Source organism: Ambystoma mexicanum, chromosome 6q (assembly GCF_040938575.1).
Source record: "Ambystoma mexicanum isolate Mex_15411 chromosome 6q, UKY_AmexF1_1, whole genome shotgun sequence".
Classification (NCBI taxonomy): Eukaryota; Metazoa; Chordata; class Amphibia; order Caudata; family Ambystomatidae; genus Ambystoma; species Ambystoma mexicanum.
In genome coordinates, this window is record NC_090937.1 from 182616131 (window position 1) to 182637937 (window position 21807).

Below are 21807 nucleotides of genomic sequence, written 5' to 3' on the forward strand. Positions count from 1 at the left end.
AGCGGCCAATGCTGGTTCATAAACCAATGGAATCATGAACCCCTCATTCACACGATTCATTTCCTGCTTCACTGGTGTGTTCTGTGGTTCTGTCCAGAGTCCTTATGAACAGGGTATACCACGTCTAGCAGACACACAGGAACCTGCTGAGTCCACCCCCAAAGAGGCACATCCAGTAGTGACCAGACCAACCCTGTCCATAGTGGACTGCTATCGAAACCTAATAGTATGAAAGAGGCCAGGGAACTAACTGTAGGAGAGGTTATGAGCTAAACAATTTGGGCAGCATATTATGTGTGTAGTGTAGTGTATGGGTTACTAACATTTAGTGTTGGGGACAGCAAGGGCGGTGACATTGGTTACTAACACTTAGTATAGGGGTGAATTGAGTGGGCTAAATTTGTTAAGCCACAGGCTGCAAAAGTGCTGGCATAGCAGCAGGCACGCTAACATTAGCATTATTTTCTGAAATGGACAAATTGAAAGCTGAACAGCAGTGCTTCGCAAGGCAGAGCGTTCAGTGTAACAGAGCAGTGGGCCTTGAGAATAAACATTCATTGTGTGGAGCAGGTAAAGAGGAAGGAAGGATAAAATGCGAGATGCAAAATTATTGGGAGGTTGTGTTATGCAAACACTTGCTACAAATGTTTCCATGTTTATCAAATATGAACTGGTTTGATGGATATGCACTTTCATATCCAAACTCATCAGAAAGAACAGAACTATGAAAGCATGCAGTGGTTATTATTGTGTCTAGGTGGAAACCAAACAACTAGAGGTAAATGCACACCTAGAATGAAATGCACAGTACAACGTCTGTAGATGTCTAGCTAAGATCATGTGATATAAAACTGTGGCAGAAAGGGAAGTGTCAGGATTTCTCCTACTGAACTTACCATATGCTGTTCGAAAACATGTCTATATATTTTTGAGACCCCATTGATCCTCCCCCAACTACCCCTTGACTCCAATAAGACTTTCTTCCCACTTTCATACTGCATTTATTCCCCCACTAATACACTACATCATTCGTTCTGCACTTTTTCCCCATTCACACGCGCAACCAAATGCTACACCATTCTTAATGCACTCAGTCACTCGCGCGCACTTAAACAAATGTATGTATTTGTGCATGCGTGTGTTTCCTTGACTGTGTGACCCCAACGCTTCAGGACTCCCACCATCACCAGGACTGCCACACATGTGCGCTGGAAGACCACATGGGCGGCAGCACACACAATGACCCAGAAAACAGGAGTTTTCAGTGAAACACTCCTTCCTTGCTAGTTCCCAAGACATGTGGTGGAGCCAGATTGCCTCCTACTCATGCTCCAAGCCTTCCAAATACGCTCAGAGGCTTGGGCTTGCGGCTTGGCTCTCATTCTTTAAGGTCCAATAGCCTTTGAATGGACGATTAAACTTGGGTCTGGACCTCCATCATCACCAGCCTGAAGGTTACCTTTCTTGCAACTTACATGACAACTCAATAAAAGGTTTACAGAATGAATACACTATTACCAGAAAGTTCCTTGGATCTTTAAAAACTTTATTTGCTGCCTGCAGATGATAATAGCTATGATCACATCAGCATTCACAGCATGGTAATGCTATTTTGAGTTGATCTAGTACAGCTCCCAGGGAAGAAGGTGTATGCCCCTCTTCCCTGCTCAGAAACATTTCTTGTAGATGACTGAAGCTCCCCGCTCATCATATTCCTTTTTGTAAACCCACAGCTGCTGAAAAGACTTTAGAGATGCCAAGATGGATCCACCAGTCCACACAGAAAATCTCCTGTCCGGAGAAAAGGAGAGTTGTGGTTTCTCATGTGGGTACAGCTTGTTCAGTTCCCTTTGAAAACGCTCTTGAAAACCTTCCATCATGGTAGAGCCACCACATAGCAAGACATTGTTCATCATGTTTTTTTTTAGGGTGGTGTCACATTTGTTAAGGCTGCTCATAGTCAAGGTGTGCAGCCCAGGCTGATTTAATCCTATGATTGAAGGTTTGAAAAGAGCTTCAGAACAGAGGAATCTTTGCTTGCCAAGTGTGATGCATTGGCCATCCGGGAGTTCATAGTCTACCATATACTCACTGATTGGTAGACCCATTTCATAGTCAAGTTCTGAGGACACATAGCAGCACTTGTTCTTCATTTCTTCTATAAGGTGGACATGCTCTTGCTTGAAGTTGTTGCCAGACTCATTTAATAACTTAATCAGATACCTGGTGATGTCATCGCCGGCATAATCCACCCTGCCAGTAATGTTGGGCAAAGTGTAACCTTCATGGATAGGAACAGCGTGGGAGACCCCATGGCCACATTCTACAACAAGGCCAGACGTCTTACCATAGGAATACATAGACAAGCGGGATTGATAGGCTATGTGCATTGCTGGAGTGTAGAATGTCTCAAACATCATCTCTGCGTACTTCTCCCTGTTTGTCATGGGGCTCAGTGGGGGGTCCGACACCATAACTGCATGCTCTTCTGGAGGAAGCTTCAGTTCTGCAAGGAAAATGTACTCCCAGATATCCTGCACAATGTCCCAATCTACTATGATGCCATGTCTTAAGGGGTTGACCAGCTTCAGGGGTATCTTGGCATCCTGAAGTTCTTGTCCAATAAAGCTTTCTTTGCGGTTGTCACCTGTTTTAGCAGTTTCCTGTAGATGCTTTCCTACAGTAGAAGAAATCACGCAGGACGGTCTTTGTTGCCCAGCATATCCAGCTTTGCAATACCCTGTGCCAAGGTCTATGATTATTGCTCTGGTTTCCTTTACTATCCTGTGCTCTGACTTGGCTGGTGTAGATATAGACGTACTGCTGTCTTTGGGTTTGACATCTCCTTTGACCAAGAGACTCTTGTTTGCAAGGCCTTGCTGTGGAGCTGCTATGGGTGTGGCATTCACAGCCCTTCTTGCAGTTTTCTGATTGGAAGGCACAATTGGCGTGGGAATTGTACCGCCTGGTCTTCTGGTTGACATTTTCTTTTGCTTGTCCTCTTTTTTCTTTTGCTTTGGCTCCTACGGTGTGGGAATCTCCTAGAAGTCAAGTGGAAGCACTCAAGGTTTGAAATTATTATGGCAAAGACTTTCCAAGGAGTGGTAACACTTGTTGATCAGCTTTTTCTGCAAGGGATACTGCGCAAGCAAACGGTTCGTAATCCTGAAGATACAAAAGCATTTGATTACAAAGAGCAAACATTTTATTTTGTAAAAACCATACCAGTTTATGAATTTCTTGACTGATAAAAGTCTCGTAATTGATGCTTGGTTTGAAGTCGCAAGATTTTTAGAATTACTTTGATCAAAATCTAAGCGCTCAGCAATCTAAATCATCTACATCAAGAAACTCATCTTAAACATATTGCATTACCTCCACGTGGCACCATGCCATCTCCTGTGCCTGCTAGAGGGACTGGTTTAAGAAGGGTTGTGGAAAATGTTATTTTTCCTATGTTTGTTTTATATGACTACCTGGGGAGTATTCAGAGGGCACAAGAGTGAATATAAATTAGTAAAAGGAACGTGCATGATTAGACACATGCAACTATATAGGCAATTGTGAGTCTATATCAAGACCGAAGGCAAGCATTATGCTTCACTTCTTCTTTACCCCTCAGCAGCTCTTCAAAACGTATTTCTTTTTTTTTATTTTTTACAACTGTATTACAAAACAACTCAGAAAACTCCAAGAGATGGACTACCAATCCCCATGAGTCCCCTCTTGAGTAGTTTTCTTGTCTTAACCAATCCAGATTTCTCCTTCCCCTGTATATCATGTCCTGCCTGGGTCATTTCCTCTTCTTTTGCTGCTCTTCAAGTAGATAAGTACTTTCCTTACTGACAGAGATAATTCAATATAAATGATGCGTTCAAGATTGTTTGTACGCTTTCTAGAGTGTACATGATTGATGGTGCAACATACTCATAGGTGCCAGAGCATGTAGAAGTGAGATGTATAACATTAGGGCAACTCGCCAGTGTATGAATATGTGAGCAAGAGCACGTAGAAATGTCATGAGGAACATTAGCGCGGCTCAGTAGTAATTATATAACCACAGGCATGTTGGGCATCGCACAGCTCTGCGGGCGGTAGCGCAAGCTGGGTCTGAGAGCGAAAGTGCCCATTTCGGTAGACTGATTAGCACCCCAATATATCGAGGGAGGGCCTTTGCAGCCGCGTCCGAGAGGGTCACCGCACATTGCATAATAGGAGGCGCATCCATTGGATGAGTGGCCCCACGAAGCACAGTGAACCTCAAGCAGGGTGGGCGGCCTTGTAGCAGTTAGAGACATGCAAAGGAATACAGCAGGATCGAGATACATCTCAAATTTTCAATAGGATATCTAGTACCCTTGCTCTCTCGTCATAACAGAAAAGAAGAGAGGGGATACATTTTATGAGCAGCCTGCTGAGTTCAGGCAGAGAGCATACTAGCAACACCATACACGTATCATAACCTGCAAGATGGATCTGGAAGAAGATCAAAGCAGGGGGAGTGAAGACAGCCAGGGAGAATTAATGACTTAAGAAGACAGGGACCTCACATTAAGTTTTAAGAGAGTACTAGGGGAATCCCCGGTGGATGTAGAGTCCCAGGGCGTATTGCACTGTCAAAACAGGCTTGATGTTCTAGGAGCAATGATAGGCAGCAAGAACACAAAGAAAGGTGCTGGGAGGGGAGGGTAAAAAGAGCAGCCAGTCCAGGTGAGGGACACCTTCTAAGATGGGTTGATGAGCAGGAGCATGAACAGACCTGGAAGAGGAAGCACTCTTCACCCCATAGTCTGATCCCGGGGAGTAGAGGACAAACCACAAGAGGCGGGTGGCACGTTTGATAAACTCAAGAGCACATTCCTCCTAATGTTGGCTATGCCCAGCCTCTTCCCTGATCAGATTTAAAAGTAGATTTTATAGACCCAGTCTAAAGATCAGCACTGGGAAACAGACATATGCTGACAGTCCCCTGTTTAATGTCCAAATGGTTGGAGTGCATTCCAGCACCTGACTGCAGTGCGCAAACAGCAGCCACTTTGCTAGTAAATCATTTTCTCCAGGTTCGTTTTGCCTCAAAGAATAGTATCAGACCGGGGAAGTAATTTTACCAGTACAGTGATGACAAAGATGTGGCAAATATTGGGAGTGAAAATTAAATCGCACATTTCCCATCAGCCTTCTTTTGCAATGTTCTAAACCACAAAAAGAAGATCAAACATTGATATTTTGAAAACGTTAGTAGCTGAAGCAGGGTCCAGCTGGGATTTGCGGCTCCCTTTGGTGCTAATGGCTATTAGGTGAACACCATCAAAATCCACAAACCTCAGCCCACACGAAATTATAAGACAGGCAGAAGAACAAGTTACTTTCTTACCTGGTAATGTTCTTTCGATGGGATGGTCCGACGACGTATTCCATATCTAAGACATGTAATCACCACAGCTGTGCTGCTTCGGAAACTTTTTTCGGCGTCTGCGTCCTGCGTCGATGACGTCGATGCGCCGTCGTCGAGGGCCTCCTCCGACGTCCGACGTCATCCGATGTGATAAGTAGGACGCACGACGCCCGTAGCCTCAGTTGTAGTTTTTTCCCCCAGAACGTGTGACACTAGTCAACTGCCAGTCAGACACAAAGCCTTGCGGAACGTAAGCTGCAATCGCAAAAGAAATTCTGCAGCGGGGAAGGCAGGGCGGGAGCGATATGGAATACGTCATCGGACCATCCCATCGAAAGAACGTTACCAGGTAAGAAAGTAACTTGTTCTTCGAGGGGATTGGGTCCTCCGACGTATTCCATATCTATGACAGACTCCCAAAGCAGTACCAGAGCAAGGAGGAGGGAAAGAATTTAGAATCAAAATTTAGAATAGCCAATCAAATAGCAGAGCAAAGGACCGCCTTGCCAAAGGCCAGATCCTGTGCTCAGATGGAATCGAGGGAATAGTGACGTACAAATGTATGTACTGAAGCCCAGGTGGCCGCATCACAGATGTTGCGAATAGGAACACCCCTCTGCAGGGCAGTAGACGCAGCCATACCCCTGGTAGAATGGGCCCGCAAGCCAGCCGGTGGGTCCTTACCCGCCAAGCGGTAGCACTCCGAGATGGCCAAAATAATCCAGCGAGACAAAGTCTGTTTCGTCACAGCTTGCCTCAAACGCTTTCCAGCGTAACCAATAAAGAGTTGATCGTCCACTCTGACCCGGGACATGCGTGAAACATAAAAGCTTAAAGCTCTCCTAGGATCAAGCCTATGGAGCCTCTCCTCTTCCTTACCAGGATGCGGAGGAGGATAGAATGCCGGAAGAACAACCTTCTGGGCCAAATGAAATTCCGTCACTACCTTCGGAAGAAAAGAAGGACGAACTCGAAGGACAACCCTGTCCTTGTGAAATACAGTGAAGGGTGGCCTAACTGAAAGTGCCTGTAACTCACTCACTCTGCGAGCGGAAGTAACCGCAACTAAAAACACAGTTTTCAGAGTTAACAGCCTCAAAGGGCAAGAATGTAAAGGCTCAACCGGAGCACCCATAAGAAACTTAAGAACAAGGTTTAAATCCCAACCGGGCACCAGGAAATGTGACGGAGGGAACACATTAGTGAGCCCTTTCAGAAACTGTGAAATTAAAGGGATTTTAAAGTAAGAACACTCTTCAGACGAGCGCTTAAAGATGGACAGCGCCGCCAGGTAACCTTTAATGGTACCCAACTGCAAGCCACTGTGGGCCAAAGAAAGTAAAAAGGACAGAACCATGGGGATGTCACATGCAAAAGGATCCACATTCTGAACTCCGCACCAGTCGCAGAACTTACGCCAACGGCAACGGTACAGAGACTTCGTTGCTGGCCTTCGGGCCGAAAGCAACACCTCCATCACGTCTTCAGGGAGGTCCCAATCCCTATACCTCAACCTTTCAGAAGCCAAGCGTGAAGGTTGAGGAATCTGACCTCTGGATGGAGAACCTGACCCCCCCTCCCGTGAGAGCAGATCGTCTCGGTAGGGAAGACGACGCGGAGGGCAGATGGACAAGTCGAGAAGGTCCGGGTACCACATCCTCCGAGCCCACGCCGGAGCAATGAGGATCATCCGGGAACCGAACTTCCGTAACCTCCGCAGCACTTGCGGGATGACGGGGACTGGAGGAAACGCGTACAGCAGCGGGAATGACCACTCCACCACGAACGCGTCTCCTAAGGCTCCGTTTGGAGGAAATTCCCGCGAGCAAAACCTTTCGCACTTCCGGTTGACACTGGAGGCGAAGAGATCCACTTGAGGGGTCCCCCAAAGGGCGAAGATCTCCAGGAGAATCTCCTGAGCCAACTCCCACTCGTGAGAGATCGTGCTCTGCCTGCTCAGAGCGTCCGCCGTCACGTTTTCGTCTCCGGCCAGATGAACTGCCGAGATCGAAACTTCCTGCTGGATGGCCCAGAACTCGAGCTGCATCGCCTCCCTGCACAGAGGAAGTGACCCTGCCCCCCCCTTTTTGTTGAGGTAGTGCATGGCCACTGTGTTGTCCGTCAGGATCAGTACACTCTTTCCTCGCACAGTCGGCAGAAAAGCCTTCAGGGCTAGCCTGACGGCCCTCAGCTCCAACAGATTGATATGGAGTCTGGACTCCGACGGAGACCAATGACCGCTGACTGTCAGCCCGTTGGCATGAGCTCCCCAACCCGTGAGGGATGCATCCGTCATGATCGTCACCTCCGGCCAGGGAAGCCAAAATGGAGCCCCCTTCATCAAGTTGCCTTCGACGGCCCACCACAGAAGGTCCCGGGCGACCGAGGGCGGCATCTGAACCGGGTCCGACATCCTGCCGGAGGACTGCGACCATTGCGTCTTGAGCGCCCACTGCAAAGATCTCATCCGCAGGCGAGCCTCTGGCACCAGAAGAATGCAGGATGCCATGAAGCCGAGCAACCTCAAGAACTCGAACGCTGGGAGCGTCGGTGCACAAGTTTCAGCATGCCCAATCTGCTGAATGTGAAGAGCCCTCACCTGGGGAGGAAAACACTGCCCCAGGGAAGTGTCGAGCACTGCTCCGATGTACTGGAGCCGCTGTGTTGGCGTCAAATGGGACTTCTTTAAATTGAGGGAGAAGCCCAGCCTGTGAAGGGAGTGGCAGGTGACGGACAGATGATCCAGGACTTGCTCGGGAGAGCTCCCCCTGATCAACCAATCGTCCAGGTAGGGGTAGACGTGAATCCCCCCCTTGCCTGAGATGCGCTGCCACCACCACCGTTGGCTAGGTAAAAACCCTCGGGGCGGAGGTCAATCCGAACGGCAGGACCCGAAACTGAAAGTGCGAGTCGCCAGCCACGAACCTCAGGTACTTCTTGTGCTTGGGATGGATCGGCACATGGAAGTAAGCATCCTTGAGGTCGAGAGACACCAACCAGTCCTGAAGTTGAAGGGCCTGGAGGACTTGAGAGAGAGTAACCATCTTGAACTTGTCCTTCCCGAGGAGTTTGTTCAAACCGCGCAAGTCCATGATGGGTCTCAATCCCCCGTCTTTCTTCGAAATCAAAAAATAAGGGGAATACCATCCCTTGTTCCTCTCCGCTACAGGCACCAGTTCTATGGCGTCTTTCTCCAGCAGGGCTTGAATTTCCTGCGCAAGGAGCGGATCCGGACTCTGCAAAGAGAGGTTCCCCGGTGGATTGTCTCGAGGCCTGTGCCGAAAGGGAAGACAGTAGCCGTGGGTTACGATCTCCAGAACCCACACATCTGAAGTAATGGCTTGCCACTCTACAAGATGCTGCGCCAGCCTTCCCCCCCCAACCGGCGAACCATGGGACAAGGCCTCATGACTGAATGGGAGCGGCTGCGGCGTTACCTGAGGGCAAAGAGGCAACTGCCCGAGCGGCCTTGGCACCACGGGTACCCTGTCGTCCACCTCTGGTACCCCTGCGTTGGCCTCTTTGACTGCCAGCTCCTCTCGCTTTACTGAAGGACGAGTAATAGCGAAAGGAACCACCCCTCCACTGCTGTCCCCTAGGACGAAAAGGCGGAGGTTGGCGAACTGCAGCGCCCAACGACTTCGCTGAAGCTTTCTAGGTCTGCAACCTCTCAAGGCTCTCGTCAGCCTTGCTGCCAAAAAGGTGTTCACCGTCAAAGGGCATGTTGAGGAGCCGAGACTGCACCTCAGGAGCAAACCCCGACTTCCGCAACCACGCAAACCTGCGTATCACGGTGCTCGCCGCCATGGACCTACTGACGCATTCAGCTAAGTCCAAACCCGACTGAACGGACTCACACATGGCATCCTTACCATCCTGGACCATAGCAAGGAAACCATCCCGTTCGTCCCCTTTGTGGAACTGTGTTGCGTTAGCGGCTGAACATATTCCCGGAGTGTGTGTGAAACGAGACAAGGCACAAATGGAGTTGGCCGCCTGAAGCGCCATACCACCAGAAGAAAACACTTTCTTCGCCCAGCCATCAAAACGTTTGTCGTCCCTATCAGGAGGGATGGTAGGGTACGACGCCTGCTTTGCCGGGGCCGTGGCCGCCTGCACCACCAAACTCTCAGGAGTGGGGTGCCTGGTCAAGTAGCAGGGGTCGCTACTGGCTGGACGGTATTTTCGCGACAAGGATCTGCCCACCGCTGGGAGACTCTCCGGAACAGTCCAAGCCGCCGCCACCCTTCTCTGTAAAGCCATATGGAACGGCAGTACCGGATCAGTTGGGGGACCAACATCAAGGATTTCCGTCAGATCATCCTGCACAAAGAACCTGACTAGGAACCAGGCCATCAGAATCCTCATCCGCCTCTGAAATATATTCCAGGTGGCGAAAAGAAGGCACCCGAGAGTGCTTGCTCTTAACCAGAGCCTTCCTAGGGGGTTCTCCCGTGCCACGGGGTACCTCCGACATGAAAGGCGTCGATGGCGTTGAGCGAATCGGCGCCGGCGTCGAGAGAACCGGCATCGGCGGCGAGAGGATCGGCGACAAGGAAATCGGCGTCAACGTCAGATGCAGCGCCTCCAGCATCGGCGGCGTCGACACAGCCCTCGAGGCCGGAGCCCCGAGCGTGTCCCTCGACGACCTGAGCGTCGACGGCTTCGACGACTTCCTCGGAGCCGGAGCCTCGAGAAAGCCTGTCGACGCCCTCGACGCCTCAGACGTTGATGTCTTCCTCGAAGACCTCACAGGTGCACAAGGTCTCGAACGCGTCGAGGACTGGGACCTGGAACGGGTACGTCGAGAACGAGTCTCCTTGTCCGAACGGGACCTCTCCCGTGACTCGTGCCGACCACTCTTGCGAGCGGTGTCTCTCGACCTCTCACGACCGACCCCACTCGGGGCGCGGACGGCTTAGTACCCTGCGACTCAAGAATCGCCAGCATTTTCTTCCCGAAGGAAGCCCATTCCTCCGGCGTCGCACGGCTGGTGGGGCAAGCGACGTGCCGGGCAGAGTCCTCCGAAGAGGACCTGGAAGACGACCGGTGTCCGCGCTTCCGAGAATGCCTCGAAGAGGCTGAGGAGTGGCGAGACCGACTCCTAGAAGGAGACCCACGAGACTTCCGACGATGACGCGGAGAGTCACCCCTCGAATCATCCGTCGAAAGCCCCGCAGACTTCGACTTCCTGGGCTTGGACACCCGACCTACCGACAACAACTTCTTACGTTCGCGTAAGGCTTTGGACGTGAGCGACTGGAAGTCGATACAGTCATCCGTGTCGTGGGCCTCCCCGAGGCACCAGAGGCAGGCGTTGTGATAGTCCGTCACCGACATCTTGGACCCACACTCCCCGCACTTCTTGAAAACCGGATGCGGGGTCGAAGACGAAGTAGAAGACATCCTCACACAAAGGATTTTCACAAAACGAACAGGTTCGAAGAACCGAGAAGAACAGAACTCCAAAGAGTCGAGGCGGTAACCGAGATTCACGAAGCAACACGTTCGCGGAAAAAACGGAACTGAGGCTACGGGCGTCGTGCATCCTACTTATCACATTGGATGACGTCGGACGTCGGAGGAGGCCCTCGACGAAAGCGCATCGACGTCATCGACGCAGGACGCAGACGCTGAAAAAAGTTTCCGAAGCAGCACAGCTGTGGTGATTACATGTCATAGATATGGAATACGTCGGAGGACCCAATCCCCTCGAAATATGGTTTTGCCACAACATTTGTTATACTGGACCAATAAACAGGTTCTGGTAAATGATTTCTCAAATTTTCCACGTATTCATGAATTGTAGATGCATTTGCATCTGCTAAGCAGAATTTAGAAAGAGCCGCTGACATTGCCAGATAATACTATAATAAGAAAACATCTGTGAGAGAGTATGAAGTAGGTGATCAGGTTTTTAAATGCAACTTTACAAAAGGTGGGGGCGTGGCCGACAGCCATGTGAGGAGGAAGCGCTCTCTCTGAGCTTCTCATCATCGGTTCTGCAGGAGCTCAGTTTGCCACTTGAAACAAGCCGGAATCAACTTAAAACGAAAGTGCGGCCGCATGAAACAGCTGCGCAACTAATGACCAGGAGAGAAGAGTTGTGACACTACCTGCAGTGAGCTTTCGCCAAGAGACTGGAGTGCGCAGGTTTAGGTGGAGGAAAAGAAAATGGTGACGGCGGACTGAGGGGAGCGGAGAAAGATGGGTGCCGGAGAGAAGCTGCTGGACCGCCTAAGGGAGAGTTTCAGCCTTCTGGATGACCGGGTCGTGAATCGGGCCACAGCAGAGAAGGGTCCATGAGAGCAGAGTCGGTGCATCAGCAGGAAGAGGGACACGCAAAGCACAGGGTCGAGAACAAAAGGAACCTACGGCTGAAACACACTGCAGCCAAAACTGCAGCAACACCAACGCCGGGTGCATGGAGCTGGAGGGAGACACGCCCAATACAGTCTGACAAAAGATTCCTAGCAGTTGGCAGGTGAAACGTAATGACCAGTATACCGCGGCCCGCAGAGGGAAGGATTGAGCAGCGGCGGGTGAGAGAAGACTGATTCGCCCTGGCAGTGCTCGAAGCGACATCCGAGTCGAGCCCATAGAGGAGACCAGACACGTTGGAACAAACGGTAAGGAGTGGAGGGGGGGGGGGGGGGGGGGCCCAGAAGAGTTGTGATCATAGCTACATGGGAACAGGGCACCCTCTGTTCCCCCTACCCTTATTAGGACACAAGAAATGGCACCATTTAGTTTCTGGTGTTAAGTGAGATAGTGCTGCAAGGAGGGCAGTGGAATCCTCACCTTGGACAATAGCGGGGCGGGGTAAAAAGCGAGTAGGCTCCGGGTACGTAGTGAAAAGTACTATAAACGGGCCGAGATACGGCCACCAAGCAGAGCCTACGGGGCACCTAGAAGCCACAGCACAGCGTGGCGTGCAAACCGGCACTAGTACCAGAAGGGGCAATACCCTCCCGTGCAGGGGGAGCCTCGCCAATGAACCGAGAACACAGCTAAGCAGGCGTAAATCAGCCAGCGGTTTAAGGCTCACACACCATTGAGCCGGTGCTGCCGCAAGGACGGCGGAGCAACTATGTGAGGGCGCATAAGACACAGACCCCCACAGGAACCTGTAAAGGAAGAGAAGGCGTGGTACAGGACCATACCCGGACTCACAGATCCTGAATAGAGGACTGCAACCACCCTGATTGCACGGAGGTGGAGAAAAACCGGGAGTCAGTGTGCAGCCTGTGCTGAGGAGCAGATCAAGGCAGCAAAAGACCAAACTACCACGTCAGGCGGGCCCCATGCTGGGGACATCAGCAAGCACTGTAAAGGATAGATTGGTGGGACACTAGAGAACGCCTTTACAGGACAGAGCAGCATCCATGCTATAATAGCCATATGCTCCGTTACCTTCCTGCACAAGGAGCGACAAAACAGGAAGGGGGAACACATTGTGGGTCCGCCCAAGCACACAAGGTACTCTAGTTGTAAAGGCTAATGTGTGCCGCAAGGCAGGCTTGTGGAGGACCCCATGCTGAAGTGACCATGACGGATACGACACACTAAGCGAGCAGACGGCTAAGGGCAGAGGCCACTTGGCGAGCCACTACCGAGATCCTGGGGCATTGCAATAGATGGCGCATGAACAGCTGTGGAAGCAGAGCGTCCTTCCGAGGCCAATACACACAGAAGACACTGCAATCCAGGCCAAACACAATGGCAGCCAAGAACAATAAGTCAAAGCAGAAGCAATCCACACTAGAAACCTTTGCAAAATGCCCATCCAGTCCCCAGGAGGGAGACAGCAGAGTCAAAGTGAAGGAAGAGCTAACCTCCTTAGCTGACGTAGCAGAGGTGGGCAATCAGCAACTCCTGGAAGCCATTGTTTTCTAGTGTGGTTTGCAGTGCCACAAGATTGACGCTGTGATCATAGATGTGGGACTCCTGCAGCAAGATGTACGTGTAAGAGGAAAGCGCACAGTGAAGCTGGAGGAGCAGGTCAAGGAAAATAAGGAAGGGCGAGAACAACCAAGGATGTAGACATCCTCCTTCAGAGGGTCAAGTTACTTGAAGACAGGGCAGAGAAGGCGGCAGGCAGGGTGCGCGGAAATAACATTCGAATCGCGGGGCTGCCGGAGGGAGCTGAAGGGTCAGATCCTACCACCTACACTGAAGACATGTTGATACAGGAAATAAGGGCGCAATGTGCTCTTTCAATTGTGAATCCTTGCGTAAGTTCCCCTGCTCCTGTCAGACAGCCACTGCCAGGTGCGCCACTAAGACCCGTGATAGCAAAGGTACTGAACGACAGAGACCGGGAGAAGATCCTGGCTTTTTTCAGGGCGGGTGGAACGATACAAAGAGCATCAGCAAACATTTCAATATACCCTGATTACACCTTTCAAGTTCAGAAGTGGAGAGCCCAATACATTGCGACGAAAGCCAGACTCAAGAAGGCTGGCCTAAAATATATGCTGCTGTAGCCGGCAAAACTAAAGGTGCTACACAAAGGCAAGACTCTCTTCTTCGAGACCCCAACAGAAGCGCATGAGTGGATAGACTTGGTTCAGATGCCGGAGGCCGAAAACCAGAGCCAACATGACTAGGCGAAGAGCAGAGAGTAAATGGGAAGCTACATGATGTTATTAAACTGCAAGAGCGTAACAGATAACAGAAGGAACCCGGTAGAGGGAACACCAAAGCAGACCCAATACCCCCCCCCCCACCCTCCTGGGAAGTCATTTTTTGGCCTACTTTAAGGCCCACCCATAGGGCACCGGGAGACTAGTCTATCGACCAGGTCGAATGGAGCGGAAACAGGAAAGTCCTAGCATGCCTAGCAAGGCTGGACAAGTTTGGTTTGTGGTTTGTGTGGAGTGGGGATGGGGGGAGGGTTAGTAGAGAAGTGCCTAGCATTTATGCTCTTATTGAGGCTGGCACCCGGATGGAGGCCTCATTCATACCCCAGAAGAACAAGTTACTTACCAACTGGTAACGTTCTTTCGACTGGATGTTCCTCCAACGTATTCCAAATCTTTGACATGTAATGTCCACAGCTGTGCTGCTACTTCAGAAATTTTTCGGCAGAGGGCGTCCTGTGTCTATGGCGTCGGGTCGATGTCCCTCGAAGGCCCCCATCGAGAGCGACGTCACCGGATGACATAAACTGAGGCTACAGGCACCCTATTTATGTTTTTTCCTCCATAACGTGTGACATGCTCGTACACAATGCCGGCTTGACTGCACAGAGCCTTGAGGGAACGCAAGCTGCAATAGAAAAGGAAATTCTCCAGAGGGGCAGGCTGGGAGGGCGGTGTGGAATACGTTGGAGGTACATGCAGTCGAAAGAACGTTACCAGTTGGTAAGTAACTTGTTCTTCGAATGGATTCTGTCCTCCAACGTATGCCACATCTTTGACGAACTCCCGAAGCAGTACCAGAAAATGGAGGAGGGAGAAGAATTTAGAATACCCAATCAGATGACTGGTTAAGCAGTTCTTTATTCTAAGGCCATATCTTCATCATGGAGCCTATCCATGGAGTAATGTTTGACAAAGGTGTGGATAGACGCCCATGTCGCTGCATCACAAATATTCCTAATAGGAACTCCCCGCTGCAGTGCTGTGGAAGTAGCCACGCCCCTAGTGGAGTGAGCTTGCAACCCTACAGGAGGGTCCTTGCCCACCAATCTGTAACATTCAGTAATGGTGAGGATAATCCACCTGGCCAAGGTCTGTTTGTGGGGTACGCTGGACACCGATTGGGCCAGGCTGTTACCAAAGAGTTGATCATCCACTCTGATCCTGGACATCCTAGAAATATAAAAGCTCAAAGCTCTCCTAGGGTCCAACCTATGGAGTCGCTCCTCTTCCTTACCAGGATGAGGAGGAGGATAGAAAGAAGGAAGAACCACTTTCTGGCTCAAATGAAACTCAGACACTACCTTAGGTAGAAAGGAAGGATGTACCCTCAGTACAACCCTATCCTTGTGGAACACAGTAAAGTGTGGCTTAGATGAAAGTGCCTGCAATTCACTCACTCTGCCAGCGGATGTAACCGCAACCAAGAAAACCGTCTTGAAAGACAACAGTCTCAAAGGACAAGAGTGCAGGTTCAAATGGAGCACCCATCAGGAATTTCAAGACCAAATTCAGATCCCATATCGGCACCTGAAACGGGGGCGGCGGGAACACATTATTGAGCCCTTTTAGAAATTGGGTAATCAAAGAAATCTTAAAATAAGGACATTCTTCAGACGAGCGCTTGAAGATAGACAGCGCCGCCAGATAACCTTTAATGGTATCTACTTGAGGACCAGAAAGCAAGAAAGACAGTATCATGGGAATGGAACACTGAAAAGGATCGACATCCTGTCCTCTGCACCAGTCGCAAAGCTTACGTTAACAGCACAGGGATTTGGTTGCCGGCCGCCTGGCCGAAAGCAACACCTCCATCACGTCATCCGGGAGGTCCCAATCCTTATATCTCAACCTTTCAGATTCCAAGCGTGAAGGATGAGAGTCTTGACCTCTGGATGGAGAGCCCGACCCCCCTCGTGCGAGAGACGATCCTCTCAGTAGGGAAGACTGCGTGGAAGGTCCGGGTACCATGCTCTCCTGGCCCAATCTGGAGCAATGAGGATCATGTGGGATCCGAACCTACGCAACCTCCTTAACACTTTGCTAGACGTGAGATCCCCAGGGGCGTCTGGAAGGCTCTGAGGTCTGGAACCCTGGATAAGTAGTTGCCCAACGTGGAAATAATGAATCTGTAATATAGGGGACGGGTAGGATTTGTAATAATTGTCTTTAGTGGGTGAATCTCCCACCTCCCTCAAACCAATCCCCCTCCCACCAAGTCTTTCTCACCTCATTTTCTGGTATGGTGAGCTATCCATCTTGCGTTTCTTGTGCAGGGGCGCTTAGCGGTTGCTGACAGTCTGACAAAGTTGCTTCACTGGTGCAGAGCACTGTTCTTCGGGTCCAGGCCTGCTGTGACCCCAAGTCGGCTGGTAGACAGGTAGGTTTGCTGCTTTATCAGTCTTATTAATGAAACTTCTGCAAACCAACATATAACAGCAGACTGTCTTTATTTCCTTCTTTACAGATGAGAAAGTCTTTTGGCACTGCAGTGCCGGGTGGAGATGCACGCTTTAGGTAAGAGAAAGCGCGAAGCTCGGCATTCTTTTATTGTCTGTTTAAAGCTAACCTGTGTTCTCTTCTTCTTCTCCTCACAGGCCACTGAGGTGCTACGAGTGGACGAGAGAACGATGAAACCTGGCCCCAGGACTACGTTAAGGTAAGTAATGCAAAGAGCGCAGCGTGCTTGTTAAATGTTGAAAGCGCACCTGAATATTTCTCCCTTTCTTTTGCAGGATGCTGCTTTGATGTTCTGGATGAAAGCGCAACGTAGCGCGACGAAACTCAGGAACGAATAATGCAATTCGATGTTTTTAAAACCGCGCTTGTTTTAATATTATTCCCTTTCTTGTTATTTCAGGTCGCAATGTTCGAGCAAAGGCTGTGACAGTGGATTGCAGGAATCCCTCAGGCTAGTACTCACAGGTGAGTGATGTTGATTCTTTTCTTCTCTCCTCATTTCCACAGGTTGTGGACTTCCAGCGAGGGATGGTTGAGATGCTGAATGCTGGATCGTGTACTCACAGGTAAGGCAGAGTAATCTTGTTCTTGTTCTTGCAGGACTGCAGGGAGCTGATGAAGACCAGCAGCTGAACACAGTGAGCGTCACGCTACTAGGTGCAGCATAACACGAAGCGTGTTCTGCTGTTTGGGTGCAGTTTAAATTGCCCAGGTAAAGTAGTTCCAGGAAAAGTAGTTCCAGGGCCAGCCACTCCCAAAGCACTAGACCGCATGGCTTGGTTCTTAAGAGCTGAGCTATGCAGTGGTCTCCATGTTGGATTTAAAGTTCCCATGTTAATAATGGACAGCAAACCTGCTATGTGTCTTCTTTACAGCATATGAGCCCGGAGCCCTTTTGTGGACATTTTAAGACCCTTAGGGCTATTGTGGGTGCTTGCTTGTGGCACAACTTGTGGCCCTTAAAAGTGGTCATAACGCACTTGAGGAATGATGGGGACCGGAGGAAACGCGTACAGAAGTGGGAATTACCAATCCACAATGAATGTGTCTCCGAAGGCTCCTCTCGGAGGAAATTCCCTTGAACAGAATCTCTCGCACTTCCGGTTGGCACTGGGCGAAAAAATCTCCAAAGGACTTCCTGAGCCAACTCCCACTCGTGAGAGACCGTGCTCTGCCTGCTCAGAGCGTCTGCCGCCACATTCTCCTCTCCGGCTAGATGTACTGCCAAGAGTGATATTCCTTGCTGTATTGCCCAGAAACAGAGCTGCATCGCCTCTCTGCACAACGGGAGTGACCCTACCCCCCTTTTTTTGTTGAGGTAATGTATGGCCACTGTGTTGTCCGTCATGATCAGGACACTCTTCCCCTGCACAAATGGCAGAAAAACCTTCAGGGCCAGCCTGATGGCCCTCAGCTCTAACAGGTTGATGTGGAGTTTGGCCTCTGACGGAGACCAACGACCGCTGGCGGTCAGATCGTCGGCATGAGCTCCCCATCCTGTGACGGAAGCGTCCGTCACTACTGTCACCAACTACTGTCACCAAAACAGCTCTCCCTTCATCAGATTCCCATCGTTGGCCCACCACAGAAGATAATGCGAGACCAAGAGTGGAATCTGAACGGTATCCGACATCTTGCCTGAGAATTGTGACCACTGCATCTTCAGGACCCATTGCAGGGATCTCATCCTCAGTCCAGCCTCTGGCACCAGAAAAATGGAGGATGCCATGAGGCCGAGCAACCTCAAGAATTCGAAAGCCGGAAGACGCTGGGCATGTCGAAATGTGTCCACCATCTGCACAATGTGATGAGCCCTCACCTTGGGAGGCGAGCACTTTCCCAAGGACGTGTCCAACACAGCCCCGATGTACTGGAGCTGTGGGAAGGTGTCAGATGTGACTTCTTGAAATTGAGGGAGAAGCCCAGCTTGTGGAGGGAGCGGCAGGTGAGGCTGAGATGATCCATTGTTTGCTTGGGAGAACTTGCACGGATCAGCCAGTTGTCCAGGTAGGGGTAGACGTGAATCCCCCCACGCCTGAGATACGCTGTCACCACCACCATTAGCTTGGTGAAGACCCTCGGGTGGAGGTCAATTCGAATGGCAGGACCAGAAACTGAAAGTGTGATCTGCCAGCCGCGTTAGGCAGAAACCTGTGCAGTTCCTTTAGGGACCACTGCAAAAAGTTTAAGACTACAGGTGTTAGCAGTAAACCCAATTGGTAGCAGTCTGTACCACCCAGATTTACTTGGTAGCTGTGGCTGAGCAGTCAGACTTCTCTCAAGAAGAGTTAGGCAGTATATAGAGCATACACATTAGGTACAAAAATACAGTAGCACAAGCAAACACTGACCGGAGCTTTGGTATAAAAGTATACAATTATTTATTTAAAAACACACTTGTAAAAATACACTGGCACTAATATGTCAAGCAAGTTCAAACACAGTCACTAGAAATATATACACCTCCTGGATTAATTATTAGACAATTCTTAGGAAAAGAAGACCACTTATTATCAACACAGAGGTGAGTGCTTAACCCAGATGGCACTCCAATAATTATTTAAAAAGGGAGAGAAAAGGCAGAAATAGGAAAACACACAATACCAACACTTTTAAAGAACCACAGCAAGCCAAGAAAGGCAGGGTCTACTGTAGAGCAAAAAGTTCATAGGCCAGGTCCACTCTTGGAGAGAGCAAGGCGGAATGTGCCCAAGATCACACAGTTGAAGTACACTTTAAAAGTCTTTGCAGATTGTTCAAAAAGGAGTTAGATCAGTTCAGAAAAGTTAGTTAACAGTTCAGAGGTCACCCCAGGTTAGAGAGTCAAGGATTTACGGGACACCTTGGACGGTCTGTTGCAAGGGAGACCAGGCGGGACACAGTACCTGAAATGGTGAGAAAGCTCCAGCAGGGGCAGTTGTTCCTGGCAGCGGGTGCAAGTCAGTGCTTCTTCCAGGGGAAGAGAAGATCTCAAAGTGGAGGAAAGCTGGAGGTTGTTGCATGTCAGGGAAGAAACCAGCCGCAGAGTTTCCCGGTTAAAAGGTACTACCCTTTTATTTGCGGTAGTGGTGAAGCGTGACTATCCGGCCACCGGGGTGCTTGGCACGGGCGATTCAACCACGAGACAATCCAGGAAGGCGAGAAAAGGGCGAACTGGTTAACCCCACCAGCTCAAAGGAAGAAGACTCTCCTGGAAGAAGATCTTCTCTGTCGTTGGGAAGTGGTGAGTCGGTTCAGCAGGGCTCCACCGGTGGTGTCGTCGTTGCAGGTCGGCTCAGCTTCTCCCTCTTTGGATTCTTTAGGTCCTGTGGCGACATCCGAAGTTCCAGTCCCCAAAGCCCTGCTTTTATGCAGAAAACCCCCATTCATCAGTCCTAGCTGTCACTCAAACATGTTAAGTGGTGAGCCCGGCAGCTCACCACTGGGCCAATCACACAAGAGTGCGACTTGAGTTGCCAAGGCAACTCAGTCCAGGGTGCCTATTCCCCCCCCTCCCACACATCCTGTGGACCCAGACAGAGTGGCACCACTTTTGGAGGCTTCTGTGCAGAAGCCCGCCAAAAGTGGAACAAAGGGCTCGACTTGGGTTGGAGTTACAGAGGCGAACACAAACGCCATTTTAAAACCGAGTCCTGGCAAAAAGACCCAAACGGGGAATAAATATTAAATAAATAACCCGGCGGTATCTTTAACATTGCACCAAAAAAAGTGGTGCGTTTAAAATGAATGGGAAAATCCCATAGGAAATATTGGTGGAATATTTCGCGTGTTATCCACTGCCACCAGCCAGAAACTCGACAAGGGGGGACTGGACAGTGCCCCCTTGGAAAACAGACCCAGGGGCAATCTAATTACCCCTACCAGTACTTCCACAATATGATGGTTTGTACTGGTTCTGTTCACAATTTGAGACTAGTAAAGCCAATGGTGACTTTACCTGCCCTGGGACACAGTAGTCAGTCCCATGGTATGGAGTCTATGTTTGGGGGTCACTATGACACCCCTGTGTTACTGCACTGAGGGTGCTGTGTAACGCAAATACCAAAAACACATGAAGCCTTATGGAGTAAAAGACCCCATAGCCCATAAAACACATTACATAGTCAAAGGACATTCTCAAATCATGCACAAGAGTGGGAGAAAAGGAGTTTCACTCTTAGCAGGAGAAAAAATTAACCCCAAAAATCCAGCAAAGCTGCTGGGGGATTCACTATATTTGGGAAATTAGCCTTTACAGAGAATTCTCCCTAACAAGCCGCAAACCTCAGGTACTGTCTGTGCTTTGGATGAAACGGCACATGAAAGTAAGCATCCTGTAGGTCCAGAGACACCAACCAATCCTGAAGTCGAAGGGCCTGGAGGACCTGAGAAAGAGTGACCATCTTGAACTTGTCCTTCCTGAGGAGTTTGTTCAACCAACGCAAGTCCAAGATGGGTCTCAATCCCCCGTCTTTCTTTGGATAAAAAAAATATGGGGAATACAATCCCTTGTTCCTCTCCGCTACAGGCACCAGTTCTATAGTGCCTTTCTCCAGCAGGGTCAAGATTTCCTGCACAAGGAGCGGATCCGGAAGCTTCAAAGAGACAGTCCCCGGTGGATTGTCGTGAGGCAGCTTTAGGAAGGGAAGGCAGTAGCTGTGGGCTGTTGTATCCAGAACCCACACATCCGAAGTAATAGCTCGCCATTCTTCGAGATGCTGAGACAGTCTGCACCCAACCGGCGAAAAATGGAACATGGCCTCATAGTTGTTTTGGAGCGGCTGCGGCAGCGCCTGAAGGCAAAGAGGCAGCTGCCTGAGCGGCTTCGGCACCTCTATTTCCCCGACCACCACGGGTACTTTTACATTGACCCCTTTGACTGGCGGCTCCTCGCGTCCTACCAAAAGAGGAGTAGTAATGAAAAGAACCTCTGCCTTTTCGGCCTAGGGGACAGCAGTGGAGGAGTGGTTGACGCACAGCTGCGCTCAAAGATTTAGCAGCAGCTTTTGAGGTCTGCAACCTCTCAAGGCTCTCGTCAGCCTTGCTGCCAAACAAATGCGAGCATTCAAAGGGTATGTTCAGAAAACAGGCTTGTACATCCGGAGCAAAATCCGACTTCTGCATCCACGCAAACCATGCACCGGCTAACACTGTTGGCCGTGTACAATTCCGACTGAAGGGATTCACACATAGCATCCTTTCCATCTTGCACGAGAGCAAGGAACCCATCCCTTTATCCCCCTCGGGAATATGCTCAGCCGCTAGAGAAACACAATTCCACAGAGTGTGTGTAAATCTTGCCAAGGCACAAGTGGAGTTGGCTGACTTCAG

The 21807-nt window shown here is 50.1% G+C and overlaps 1 protein-coding gene across 1 annotated transcript in view; it reads right to left on the reverse strand.

Annotated features, from left to right (window-relative positions):
• Positions 1–1525: 1525 nt before the first annotated feature.
• Positions 1526–21807, reverse strand: part of LOC138515858 (actin-like protein 7B) — a 94348-nt gene continuing 74066 nt past the window's right edge. Inside the window, exon 2 of the mRNA XM_069630609.1 lies at positions 1526–3165. Coding sequence (XP_069486710.1) covers positions 1668–2984 — 1317 coding nt within the window. The 5' untranslated portion in view covers positions 2985–3165 and the 3' untranslated portion in view covers positions 1526–1667. The remainder of the gene's footprint in view (positions 3166–21807) is intronic.